A 13,828-nucleotide genomic window follows, 5' to 3' on the forward strand; every position below is an offset into this window, starting at 1 on the left:
ACACACTCACTCACACACACACACAAAGGGAAGCTCGGCAATTTAAGCTCAGAATACAAAACTACACTGGCTGTTACAAGTTAATTGAAGTGGTGCTGGAAGCAAGACTCTTTTCAGACATAAGAACAATCACTTTTAAAGGTCAGCACTAAAGCAAAACCAACTGGCTTTTCTTGGCAGAACAAACATATGATCTGAGGTTCAGATAATTATATTGCTCTGCACAGGAGAGAATAAATGCCTTCATCAGAAAGGAAAAAACCCTTTAATGCAGAACATCAGAATAATTTGTGGAGCCATTTTTGCAGGAGATCAGAGACTGGATAATTGGAACTATGCAAATTAATGGCCTAACCTGAGGATCCTTATTCAAGTGTGTAGAACAGGGCAGGCACGAGTATTCATTAAAGTCACGGGGGCTGCTCGAGCTAGAGAGGGCAAGTTCAAGGACCGGCTTTCTGGGAGGAAGGAAAATTAAATGTCATGCTTCAGGACATCAAACTGATTGCTGGAGGGATCCAGGAAGGGCACGGCTTTCACTTTGATGTGGAGTAATGGACATCATGTTTGAGAGCTGCACTATGTGGCTCTTTCCCCCAGACCTTTGAAGTCTCAGGTGTTGGTCACCGAGAGAGACAGGAAAATAAAATACACATCAGCCCCAGAACTTCCAGCTGTCTGGAGCTAACTCAGTCCAGGGAAAGCATCAGCTTTCTGTATTTCTATATAATATCCCAAACGTGAAAGGGAGGAGCCATTCCTTTGTCTGTTGGACAAGGACTGATCTCTTAAGGGACACGTTCACATCCAGAGTGATCACGGTTGGCTTAATTAGGGCCACTCAATGAAGTTTGCTTCTTGCAGCCCCCTCTCACCAAACCATCACACCAATTCTAATCCTCATTCCTCTGCCTTAGGATCGGTCTCCAAAGCAGCCACTTATCAGCTAGATGGATTTTCCTCGGGAAAAAGAAGCCTGATGCCCTTCAGCACTGCTTGCTTTTGAAAAACACCCAAGACTTTAATTTCCTGCCTTCCAAAGAACAGCTCAATCCCAGTGATTAAGCTTTAGTATCCACCTCCAGAAACACAATCTCCGACACGCCACCATGCACAACTTCAACAAAACATGAGGCAATTTAACTCACACACATGCTCAGCAGCTGAAATGCCTTTCCTCCCCTTTCTCCTGCTTCCATGCCCATGGAAGTCCATTTCCCTGTTTCTCTCATGCAGACAGTGCAGGTTAATTAAACCAGACCAAGGGCTAGCTTTAGGACTAGTACACAGGTCTTACCTTTAAGCTTTGCACCTTAATTAGTGCCAGTGAATGCCTGATTTTATTGTGCTTCACCTCCTCCATTCACCCAGCATAAATGTAGATGGAAGGGAAAAGTCAAGCCCCTGGAATCTTAACCTGGATAAATGCTGTGAAAATGGTATTTTACAGGTGAATTACCTGAAGCATTCTGCACCTCATCACTCTGTGCAGCACTGGATAAAAGCAGTGTGATATTCCACCTCTTATTTTAAACCACTTCTTTAGTTTTTCAATCCCTGCCTCCGAGAAACATAAATCCTGATACTGGAACAGCATCTTTTCCAAGCAGCACAGCTCTCAAATCTGCACTCTTACTGCTGCCTGCAATTCTGAATGAAATTCAGAGGCACAGATCTGAGTCAAACACAGGTCCTCTGGTAGGAAATGTTATTTATTGTATGTTCAGAGGCTTGCATGTTATTGATTGGACAGCTTCAATACCAGCAGAGGAGGAGGAGGAGGAGGAGGGAAGAAAGAGAAGAAATTCCTTCAAGCAGGGCCAGGTTTCCTTGTTTTTAAAGCCCCAGGTTTTGGGGTTAAGCATACTAGAAGCTCAAGTTTCATCTGCTCTGACCCTGAGCCAGGGGACTTTTCCTTGGACCCTTGGCAAAAGCCAAAATTGTTTAATCTGGCCAGAAGTGACTGCTTTAGAAATGCAGTTCTGCTGAAATTCTGGGGTTCAGCGTTAACAACAAATAGGGACTTTAAAGGGCTGATTTGCAAAACTTGAGCCATTCTGGGGTTTTTCCAGAGCTGACAGCACACACTTCCACCCTGCCTGCAGCCAGGAGCTGAGGAACACTGAGTATGCCACTATTACTACACCACCAGAGCCTGAAAATAAACCCGACTGGCAGCACTGAGCTGAGTGATGCAAGAAGTGTAGGTTAAAAATGGAATAAAAGCAGAAGTGAAAGGGAAATAACATCCTGAGTTGTTCTTATTTGGGCATTGTGGATCTTTTTTTTTCCCCTCCCCTTTTCCTTTTCCTTTTCCCAGGGAACACATCACGTTGCAAACTGTTCATTGACAAAGTAAGAGCCTGACATTTGGGGAAGAAGGCGGACTTCAAAATCAGTCCTCATCACCCAGCACAGGGCTAAACATTTTGCAAGGAAAATCAACTTTCAGCTGCTGCTAAGGGCAATGAAGAGGCAGGAAGGATTTTGGAGGAGAAAAGTTCGCTGTCAGGATACAGGAAGAACAATTAAGTTTTTTGGTTTTAATCTTGGTGGGAAGATCACAGAATCCCAGGATGGTTTGGGTTGGCAGAGACCTTAAAGTCCATCCCATTCCCACCCCCTACCATGGGCAGGGACACCTTCCACTATCCCAGGGTGCTCCATCCTGGCTGTGAACACTTCCAGGGATGGGAATCAACCCCTATTTTGCACTTGTGCTTTCCACCAAACACAGGATTGCACTCATCATTTTCCTCCACAGGAGACTCTTTGGTCTCTCCTCAAGACAAGTTGAAACCACCAGCTCACCTCGTTTTTCCTAACCTGTGTGACAGGAGCAGAGGAGGCTGCCAGGGAGCCCAGAGTGGATAACTGATGGCATGAGGTTATGGAGGGACTGGAGAAGGTGGAGGAAACAGAGCCAGCATTGCATTTGGCACTCTGTCCTTCAGGAGCACTGGCTCTCCCTGTCCCACCTCTAAATCAGCTCTGTCACAGCCTGGGACTGGCTGTGTCTGCCTGGAAACACGCAGCTCCAGGGCTGTGCTGCTGCTGGTGTCTGCAGGGTATTTTTGCTCTGGGGAAGGGACAAGCAGGACAACAGGGATGACTCAGTCTACTCCTTGAGGAAGGCAGGATGTTATGGAGTACCCAAATGGGGATGAGATGCAGAGCCCATGCTTATGGATTTGCAGTGAAAGAAAAGAAGAAAGTCATAGGGAAGATATTTACAGAGTCATCACCATGGAATGGTTTGGCTTGGAAAAGACCTTATGGCTCATCTTGAGGGCAAGGCAGGGACACCTTCCACCATACCAGGCTGCTCTGAGCTCTGTCCAATCTGGCCTTGGGCACTTCCAGTGATCCAGAGGCAACCACAGCTCTTCTGGGCAACCTCAGCACCCTCCCAGGGAAGGATTTCCTTCCCAATATCCCATCTAACCCTACTCCCAGCCTAAAGCCAATCCCCATTTCCACATCCTTTCAGAACAGCTCAATACAAAACAACCCAGTCACCACAGCCCCCCCAGCCCCCAGAAAAGCTCACCTGTTGTGAACCTTGGCTTAGTGGGTGGCTCCTGCACAGACATGGGGAAGGTGGCTGAGGCAGGGGAGGACTGTGCCCGGGACAGGGGCCGGTGTCCCCCGAAGGACACGGGCATGCCAGCGGCCTCCAGTGACGCCTGGTAGTTCCTCAGCTGGTGAATCCGCTGCTGCTCCAGGAGCAGGGCTTGCTGTGGGCAAGAGAAGAAGGCAGTTGCTGAAAGGGCCTTCCCAAAAGGGTTTTTGAAGGCTCTTAGGCTTGGACTCCTTCACACAGAGCAAAAAAAACCAAACAAGTGACATTTCTAGGGCCAAGTCAGGCAGGCACAGCACGTGGAGCCCCAGCCCTGAGCCTACTGCACACTGTCAGGGTCACTGGCAGAGGCAGCTCCATCCTCCCCCACCACTCCCTCATCTTCCTCCCCCTGTGCACCCACCCCATGGCGCTGAGGCATTTAACAGTGAAACAGTCTGGGCCATGGAAGGAGTCCCACTCAACTGGATCCCAGGCTGGAGAGGGAGCTCTTAACTGGGCTGGCTCTCTGTGCAGCCACACCATCAGCTGGACAGGCTCCTGGTCAGAAGGGAATGGCTGTCCCATCCCATTCCCTCTATTTATTCCCTCCTGCTTTGAGGCAAAACAGTTGTAGAGGAGACACTATTTTAAAGACTCTTGAGGTGTGACCATGGATTCAGGATTAAGGTGGAGAGGCTACACTTTCAGAGGAATTGTATCAGTGATAGTGCTCCATCATCAGCAACACAGAATTAGAGAATCCCAGGACGGTTTGGGCCTTAAAGCTCAGCCCTGCCATGGACAGGGACACCTTCCCCTATCCCACGTTGATCCAAGCCCCATCCAATCTGGCCTTGGACACTTCCAGGGATGATGTGGCCACAGCTTTCCTGAGCAACATCCCAATGACATTCCTGAAGGACACAGATCAGCTCCATTACACTGTGCTCCCTTGTTATTGGTTTTACCACCTGCAATCCACAAGCCTCAGGTGCTTTCCCTCAAAAGTGAGCCTGACTGGAGGCTCCAGGATCTCTAATTCCAAAGCAGGAACACCCTCCATTTGTCCCGTTCTCTCACATGCAGTCTTTCTCTGGAGAGAAACTGGTTTTATATCATTAAAGCAAAATACAATCTCCTGCTGATGGCTAGCACTCAGAAATGTTAGGAGACACTTTATCTTCCCAAAGAAATGGCCATGGAGGTGTCTCAGTAAGAACAGTGAGTGTTTTGTGCAGGTGATCCAGACTCTTCTCCCTGGGGTTTGTCAGCTGCTAAATAAACTGTCTCCCTGGTGACTCCAGGGAAGGAATCACCTGATTTTTCATCGGGTCCCTTCACCCAGCCAACCCTGGGCAGCTGCCTCCCCTCAGAGCTTCCCCTGGGAGTGGCACAAGGTGACTTCTAAGCCCAAATCCCCATCTCACAACCACCCAAGAGCCAGACCTGGCGGAAGAGCAGCTCCTGCTCCGCCTGCCTCTGCCCGGACTCCAGCTCCTGCTGCGGCTCTGCCTCCTCCTCATCGCTCTCGATGGGCTCCTGCTTGACCTGCACCACGCTGGCCAGCGCCGGGGGCTCCTTCTGGCCCGCGGCCCTGTCGCCGTAGGGCTCCTCCAGCAGGGCCTGGTGCTCCCGCAGCTCCTCCTCCGTCTCCTCGGGGTGGCTCTCGTGCTGCCGCGCCGGCTCCGCGGGCTTGGAGATGATCTGCAAGGGGCCCAGAGCCATCGGTGAGCGGCACCCCAACACGGGGAAAGCACACCCCGCTCTCCAGGCCTGCGGGAAAGAGCGGCTCCGAGCTCCGAGCCTCACAATCCAGGCCAGGAACAGCCTCAGGGAAAGGCCAGGGCAGCCTTGGCATTAAGGGCTCTGGAATCCCGTGTCCCAAGTAACGACACCCCCTTATTTTCCACTTCGTCTTCCCTCTGAAGGAACAAGAGCCTCTTGTTCCTGCACGCCTCCAGATGCCACTCCATTCACCATCCCGCAGAGCAACCCTCGAGATGTTTGGCAATTCAATTCTGAAAGAATACGGGGGACACAAACCCTCCAGTGGAGTTTCTGATGCTTTTTTGCTCAACATCACCTCGAATCACTCCCTGAATTTCATCTGTGAGGCTCAAATAATGATTACTTGAAAATCTGCACTGCTACAGAGCTGGTTAAGAGGAAACTCAGGGCTCTCATGCAGCAGCTGAGAGCAAACCTCAAGAGCAGCATTGCTCTAACCTGACCTCCCTCCCAGACACAGTAAATGTCTCGGAGAGCAGCTCCTAAACCAAAAGGAACAATTTAATTTTCACTGTAATTCACTCACACTTTTTCTAAGTTCTTTGGCAAGATAAAATTCACAGTTCTCTGTCTCCGACTGCTTATGATTTTTATTTGGGATATAAAAAAAAACCCAAATGTGACCTGTTTTTAACTCCAGTGTAGGAAAACCAATCCATTTCCTCCCTTTCAAAGAACTCAGGCTGCCCCTGTTTCACAGGCTTATAAAAAAACTGCTGCACTTTGAAAGTTGTCAGGGCAAGGTTTAATGAGAATTAGGTCATCGGTATGGAAAGCAATATTGATTTGAAATCTAATAAAGCTAAATCAAAACATGCTTATTGAACACGTGCAGGAGGAGGTACTATTTGTCAGTAACTTGCTCTTTGAAGAACAGTGACTCCAAACTGGAATTAAGCCTTCTTCCCCCACCCCCAAAAGCAGGAAGGAAGGCTCTGCCATATAGCCTAAGCAAGGCAGAGGGGCAGGAATGGAGCTGAATTAGGCAAGGGACATGAAGAAAGGAAAGAGGAAGGCTGAGGAGATTCTGGTGCCAGCCCTGAACGATGCACTTGGAGGCACATGAGATAGAATTAATGCCTGTTTAAGACAATCCTTCAGGAAACACAGGACTCTGACACCAGAGGAAAAGTCTGGAACAAGGAAAACTTCCCTTGGTGGAGCAGGAATTACCAGGTTTAGGCAACACTTAAAAGGCCTGGGTGTCCTAAAGTCCATGGGACTTCCATGGGTTGCACTCATAGGTGATGGGACAGGAGGCCATGGGCACAAATTAAAACGCATAAAATTCCTTCTGAACACAATACAACTTTTTTTTTTTTCCTGTGAGGGTGGTAAAACACTTGAACAGGTTGTTCAGAGAGGTTCTGGAGCCTCCATCCTTGGACATCCTTGGGCAGCCTGCTAGAAGAGAGACATTACCCTCAGTGATCTCAGGAGGTCCCTGCAAAGATTCAGGGATCAAAACCCCTCAAGGATTTTTGTGAGGTTCCCCCTGCCCCCCCAGTTTCATTCCTTATAACATACACTGAATAACCAAACCACATTAAGCTAAAAGTTCTTCCACCAATTTTCTTTAAGCCCTCTTAGCCTTGATGAGTATTTTCTGTTTTAAAGATAATTAAATCATCACAAACCATCTGCTACTCATTCTTTTATTTTTTTTTCCCTGCTTGGATTGAAGGTCTCAAGCTTTTGAACTTAATGCCTTTTGAAATTCTGAACTGCACAAGGTAGTTTCTGGAAAAAATAACTTACAGTGCCATTGTCATACCTAATGAGAATGAGAGGCAGTGTAATTCCCTGGAAGTTTTAAATTATTCCTACTCCTTCAAAATGTAAGAATTAAATGACGACCACAGTGAAAGTTAAGAAGACCAAGTGGTGGAGGACAAGGACATCTCAGACATTCTGTTGGCAAAGGGAATATCCTGGTCTCTCACCAGTTCCAGCTACTGCAACCCTGTTCTTAAAGGAAGATTTTGCAGAGAAGACACTTTGTTACCTCCACATTCCACATAATACATTGGGTATCTGCATCCCAAGCCCACTCAAACTCCCTAAAAACCTTTCCATATGTGCAGTGTTATGAGCACGTGCTCATGCAATTCAAAATTGGAGGGAACAAAAGTGCGAGGGGATGGCTGTAAAGGCAGCATTGAGAATGCCTGTAAATATATCTGAAATAGTAAGCACAGAGCACCATAAATAACCCCTCCATCCCTTAATTAGCTCTCTGGCTTCCTCTGCCACAAGGTTACTACTCTGTTTTCATATCCAGTGGCCTCTGGCTGTCACAAACTGCCACCATAAACCTCTGGTAAAGGCACTGCCTCTCCAGCCTCGGGCAGAGAACGACTTCGCTCCAGAATAAATTACAGCTCTCTAGTCACAAGCATTTTTAAAAGGCTCCATGCAGCTGGCAGGAGTTCTCCTCCACAGCTTTGAAATACAAAGAACAGAAATTTAAAAAAAAACAACACACCACATAGCAAAGTCGGGTCATAAATACAGGGGAAACCAAAGAGTTCATCATTTTTTTGTGGATTGTTCCATGAGGGGAAAAAAGCTGCATTTCTCACTAGTGACATTTCAGCTGGCGTTGGATTTGTTCTGTAGATGTGATAAATAGAATCACAGACTCATTAAATCGTGCTGGAAAAGACCTCCAAGACCATCAAATCCAACCTCTGAGCATCACCATGTCCATCTGTCCATACCATCCTCTCCAGGACACCTTTCTCCACAGTGGCAAGTTCCTGGGACCTGAAGACCTTGAAAGTCCTACCAACAGGTTAGAGAAAACTATTTACACATCAGAGATCCATGAGGAGTCCCCAGCAGAAAAAACATGGAATGTGAGAATGGTTTGGGCTGGATGGGACCCTGATCCCCATTGGTGGGGTGGCACAGAGGAAAACCAGAGGAAGAGAGGAGCCTGGAAGCAAGGGAGGATGTCAGCTCAGCCCTGACCATGCCATGATGTGCACAAACCAGCACAACCCTCCCTTTCCTCCCTCTGGAGGTGAAGGAAGAAACAGAACAACTCTGGACAGCTGGAGACACAGTTTTGATGAAAATGAGGAAAAAAAAGGAAAAAAAAAAGGATGATAAAGGCTGAACTCATTTGACTTGATGTGGCTCTTCCCACATTCCCTTCGAGTTTTGATTTTTAACTTTCATAGACTAAGGAGAAACAAGAGATGATAAGGGATGATGGGGAGAGGCCAACTTGGACACCAGCCATGCAGGGAACTGGCAGAGCCTTCTGCAGCAGCCAAAGCCTACAGAAATCTCTTGATCTGGTTTTCCTCCCACCCAAAGTGATGGGACTGCAGGGAAAAAACAACTCTCTGAGGCAGCCTCAGTCCTACTGCTGGAAGGACCAGAAAACTCTGGAGCTTCTGTGCCTGGAGGAGAGGGAACAACCCACCTGCAAGGCTGGATAGGGCTTGAAACAAAACTTCTTCTGACATTACAGAATCCTTAAGGTTGGAAAAGCCTCTCAGACCAATGAGTCCAACTGTTTCCCCAGCACTACCAAAGCCACCCCAAACCCTGTCCCCAAGTGCCACATCCACAGGCTGTCTGAACACTTCCAGGGATGGTAATTCCCCCCTGAGCAACCTGTGCCAGTGCCTGGCCATCTCTTCAGTGCAAAAAGTTTATCTGATCTTTTCCAACCTAAACCTCCCCTGGCACTTCCCTTTTGAACATTAAACATGCAAAAAAAGTGGGAAATAGGAGCACAGGCTGGTGGTGGGATATCAGCTCAATATGAATCACAGAATGGTTTGGGTTGGAAGGAATCTTAAAGCTCATCCCATTCTGCCCCTGCCATGGGCAGGGACATCTTCCACTATCCCAGGCTGTTCCAAGCCCAGTCCAACCTGGCCTGGGACACTTCCAGGGATCCAGGGGCAGTCACAGCTACTCCCATGATTATTCTTATTTTTATGCAAAACTACACATTTTTCCTTAGTTGCCTTCCTGGAAGCAGCAAGACTTGTTTTGGCTGCAGTTCCCTAAAAAATTTCATCTGCTGCAGACACCTAACAGGGAATGTTTAAGGCCAAAATATCAAAGTTTGGAAAAATCACATGGAATTAAGAAAAGCCTGATTTATGAGTATAAAAATATATAAAATATTTCAGGAGTATTAGTTACGGGAAATCCGCAAATAAAAAAATTAACAGGCAGTGCTATTGGTCCTGTTAATAATTAAATAATCTTTTATTTTATTTTTAGTCCTGCCTTTAACTCTCCTAACAAACACCAGGGTCCTAAAATATCCCCACATCTGGGAAAAGTCTTTTCCCATGTCAGCACTTGGATGCTGTCCCACGGGATAAATCTGCCACACGCACGCAGCGCTAGCACCAAAGTGATTTTAACTCGTGACTCCTATAAATCAAACACAGGGAAATCAGTTTAATTAAACCCTCTCTGACTGATTTTGCTGCGGACAGGCGATGGACAAAGCTGGAATTCAGAGTGCTCCAGTGGCTCTCCAGCTCCTGGGAGGTCCAGGAGAAAGTCTGAATGAGCTCAGGGGACACGTCACAGCCAAGGCTTTGGAAAAGCTTTAAAAACCTTCATGCAAAAAACCCCTCCAGCTGACACTTCCCCAAACAAAGAACCCCAACCCTGGGCCCTGGTCCCGAGGAGTGTTTGGAGGTGAGGAAATGGGATCCCTGTGGAGCAGCAGCTCCCCAGGCCCCCGTGTGCGGGGCTGAGCCGGGGCCAGGGCTGGCACCCGTGGTGGCAGCGCTCCAGGAGGACAGCATTGACGTCAGTGACTTGTGTAATCATCCTGCCTCAGCCCCGGCCCATAAACAAGGGTTTGGGGGTGGTGTGGTGTGTGGGGGGGGTTGTGGCTTCCTTCACTCTTTGATCCAGCCCTCAGGAGTTGTCTCACAGGAGCTGTTTTCTCGCGGGACTGGAATGGTGGGAAATATTCAGAGAAACCTTCTTCAGAAATGGAACAGTGCTCTGAACCAGCCTGCCACAGGCTGGTCCTGAACCCTGATCTGCTGCTGGAACTACTGGTGTCCTAAGGAAAGCTTCCATTGGAACTCCTTGGGAGGACTGCTTAGAAAGCCTCAAAACAGTACAAATCCCAGAATGGTTTGGGTGGGATCTTAAGAGATGATGTAGTGCCAGCCCCTGCCATGGGCAGGGACACCTCCCACTATCCCAGGCTGCTCCAAGCCCCAGTGTCCAACCTGGCCTTGGGCACTTCCAGGGATTCAGGAACAGCCACAGCTGCTCTGGGCACCCTGTGCCAGGGCCTGCCCACCCTGCCAGGGAGGAATTCCTTCTCAATATCCCACCTAATCAGTGGGAAGCCATTCCCTGTATCCTGTCTCTCCTGGAGCCCCTTTAGCCACTGGAAAGGGGTTCTGAGCTCTCCCTGGAGCTTTCTCTTCTCCAGGTAAGCACCCCTAAGTCTCTCACACTTTCAGCAAATGTTTCAGTAAATCTGAGTAACTTCCCTCACAAATACAGTCCAAGGATGAGAGGCCCAGGGATGCTGGAGGTAGAGCCCACAACCTGCACTAGAGACCCCGAAATCACGTGCTTGAAGCTGCTGTGGAGGAAAAAAGGCATGGAAAGCTTTGTGCTTACCTTGTTGATGTGCAGCTGCTGCTGCTGGAATTGCTGTTTGTGTTTCTCCAGGAATTGCTGGTGCTGCTGCTGGATCACCAGCTGCTGGAGGGCCTGGGCGTTCTGGGGCAGGGGAGCAGACTGGGTGCGCCCGAGCGGGCGGTGCTGCCGCAGCTTGTGGATCGAAGGGGAGACCCTCTCTCCACCCACCAGGGGCTGTGCGTGCAGGGGCAGTCCTGAAAGATACCAGTCTGAAGATAATATGGAGGAAAAAACAGCAGAGGAGAAACAAAAGGAAGAAGAAAGGAAGGGAGAAAACGGCTGTTGAGTAACGCTGATGGTGACAGTGATACCATGTCAAACCCAGCCACCTCGCCACCTACAGCTGGAGCTGCCTTGAGGGAGAGCAGATAAATTAATCACCACTGCACGGAGCAATGCTTTGCTTGGTTTGACTTCTGTGTCTGCCTGGTGACTCAGAGACCCTCTGGAAACATCTCATTTCTTGAAACAGGCAACACCTTACCGACCCCGCCGGCGCTACATGAGACCACAGTGGTCTGGAGAAGTTTAAACCTCACAGCTTACTGTGGTTTAGGGACTGATTCCAGACTCAATTCAAGCTGCAGGAACCAGCTGCCTCCCCAGCATGGCTAGGGCTGCAGTCACTCTTGGGCAAGAAGCCCTCTGCTCCCCTCAGGCTTTGGTTCAGGAGGGGAAGAAGCTGCCCAGAAGTCTGCAGCCAGTGGATGCTGAGGATTAGAAACACCTTGGCATTTGCGTCCCAGGATGTGACCTCCTTTCCCACCAATTCACAGAACTGCCCTATGTGGAAGGAGCTGACTCATGTGAGAGCCACTTTTCCCAGAAGACTTACAGAGTTTCTCCCACTCTCTGCCTTTTCTGAAAGGGATCATGTGAAAGGGTATTTGATTTTCTAAATGCATGTCTCTGCAGATGTCGGTGTGTACACGCACAGGTCTGTGTATGAATACACTGATCATTGGGAAAGATGTGCTCCTTCTCCCTGAGGGCACAGCTCCTCCTCCCACAAGTTCAAATCAGACAGCAGAGTGTGCACAGGATATTTTGGAAGCCTACCTTCCTCCCAAGGCAATGGGCAAGGAGCTCCTGGCTTTCCAGGAGACACCATGTTCACAGAGTCCTGGAACGGCTCAGCTTGGGAGGCTCCTTAAAATTGATCTCATCACACCCCCTGCCATGGGCAGGGACACCTTCCACTATCCCAGGGTGCTCCAAGCCCTGAGTATGTTCCATCAGGAAGAAGGAACATCAGGACATGTATCACAACATGAAGGACACTACCTGGAGTAACCATTGCCAAGAGGAATGGCACAGCTAAGGAATTCTAGTCTAGCTTCCCAAACTGGCCATGTCTACCTTCCAGCACAGAAAGAGCCATCACAGCTGGATAATCCTGCAGCACTTAGGGGACTATCTCCAGAGCTAAAGGCTCCCCAGCAGAATCCTAATAAATTTTTCTTTGTTACCAAGGAGTTTCCAAATATTAGCTGCAGTTGGCAGACAGTGCACTCAAGGCCTTGGGGACCATGTGTGAGCTCGCTGCCCCTCAGCTGCTGCCTCTGGAACGTGTGTTTCTCCTTATTTCTTTGTCCTGACTCTTTCTCCTGAGCATTGGGTTGCAACACGTTGTACTCGCTTGGAAAGCACCACACGGAGCAGGTGGAGTAGAAGGAATTTGCTTGGAAGCAAACACAGTGTGCAGGAAACTGAGGGAAGCAAACACCACACTTCTCTGCATCAGCCTCCCCATATCTACATGCTCCCAAGCTTATCCCAGCCCTGGATATTCCTGGGGTTTGGATGCACAACCAGCCACGAGATGCAATGCTGCAGGGGCTGACACCTCCCAAGAACTTCCATTAGAAATGGAAGGAAGGGAAGGAAAACCAACACGTCAGTAACTGAAGCAGAACATCCTTTGTCCCAGCACCACACACAGGAAACCAGGAACACATCCCAGTGGGAATTATTGCTTTGGATCCAGCGTATTTATAGCCACAGGCCTTCCCACAGGTAGTTCATTCTGAAAACCCAGCACCGGGAGTGACTCACGGCAATTAACATCCTGGAAAGGGAATGCACACAAACAAATACAATCTGTTGGGAGGCAGCTGATTTTGCCATGGCTTTGCTATTTATATTAATGATGAAAGGAAGTGTTTTAACCTGTCATTTTCTAAGTGCGTGCCTTTCGTACTTTCATGGAATAGAAACCATCCATGGAAAACAGAATCGTTGAGACACATTTCTGCTCTCACTTTGATCTCAACTGGTAAGGACAACAAATAGAGTTTTCAACTTTTGCCAACCAACTTTTGCTGTCCTGATGGAATAACAGCATTTATTTTCGTCTCACCAAAATGAAGTGGGAGATGTGATTTTGGAGAAATCACTACTAATCAATGAATCAACAAAGGTTTTATGTTCCACCTGCAGGGTGTAGAGGTGATGCAGGACCTAGAGGCTGCCTTGACAACAACCCACCAGATCCCTGCTGGCTTCCTCTCTTTTCCAGGTGCCCGAGCACTGCCCCTGGAGCACTCACCTGTGACCAGGGGTGTTTGTGCAGTTGGCTGTTCCAGTAGGACCATGTGCTGCAGGAGAGGGTTGTGTGCAGTTCCCCCATCCCTCTCCAACGTTGTAGTGCTCAGGTAGGGAGTGAGGTGAGTGCCAGGGAATAAAGAGATCCGCTGCTGTAAGGCTGGGATTGCGAGCCTCTCTGCGTCCTGCTGTGCTTGTCCCGCCTGCAAAGGCACCGGGACACAGGGGGTTAAGAGACATCCCAGGGGCTGATCCTGACCCCACTGACATCCCAGGGGCTGATCC

The 13,828-nt window shown here is 48.8% G+C and overlaps 1 protein-coding gene across 7 annotated transcripts in view; it reads right to left on the reverse strand.

The window, feature by feature from the left end:
• The window catches only part of HDAC4 (histone deacetylase 4), a 175,288-nt gene that overhangs the window by 32,240 nt on the left and 129,220 nt on the right, over window positions 1-13,828 (reverse strand). For 4 of the 7 annotated variants that reach the window (XM_033516225.1, XM_033516226.1, XM_019007419.2 and 1 more), the window contains 4 exons: window positions 13,548-13,746; window positions 10,979-11,208; window positions 5,009-5,266; window positions 3,551-3,737 (listed from right to left, as the gene is read on the reverse strand). In XM_033516225.1, coding sequence (XP_033372116.1) covers window positions 3,551-3,737; window positions 5,009-5,266; window positions 10,979-11,208; window positions 13,548-13,746 — 874 coding nt within the window. The remainder of the gene's footprint in view (window positions 1-3,550; window positions 3,738-5,008; window positions 5,267-10,978; window positions 11,209-13,547; window positions 13,747-13,828) is intronic. The other 3 variants (XM_033516228.1, XM_033516227.1, XM_033516229.1) reach the window with 2 other exon arrangements.

This window comes from Parus major, chromosome 7 (genome assembly GCF_001522545.3).
Source record: "Parus major isolate Abel chromosome 7, Parus_major1.1, whole genome shotgun sequence".
Classification (NCBI taxonomy): Eukaryota; Metazoa; Chordata; class Aves; order Passeriformes; family Paridae; genus Parus; species Parus major.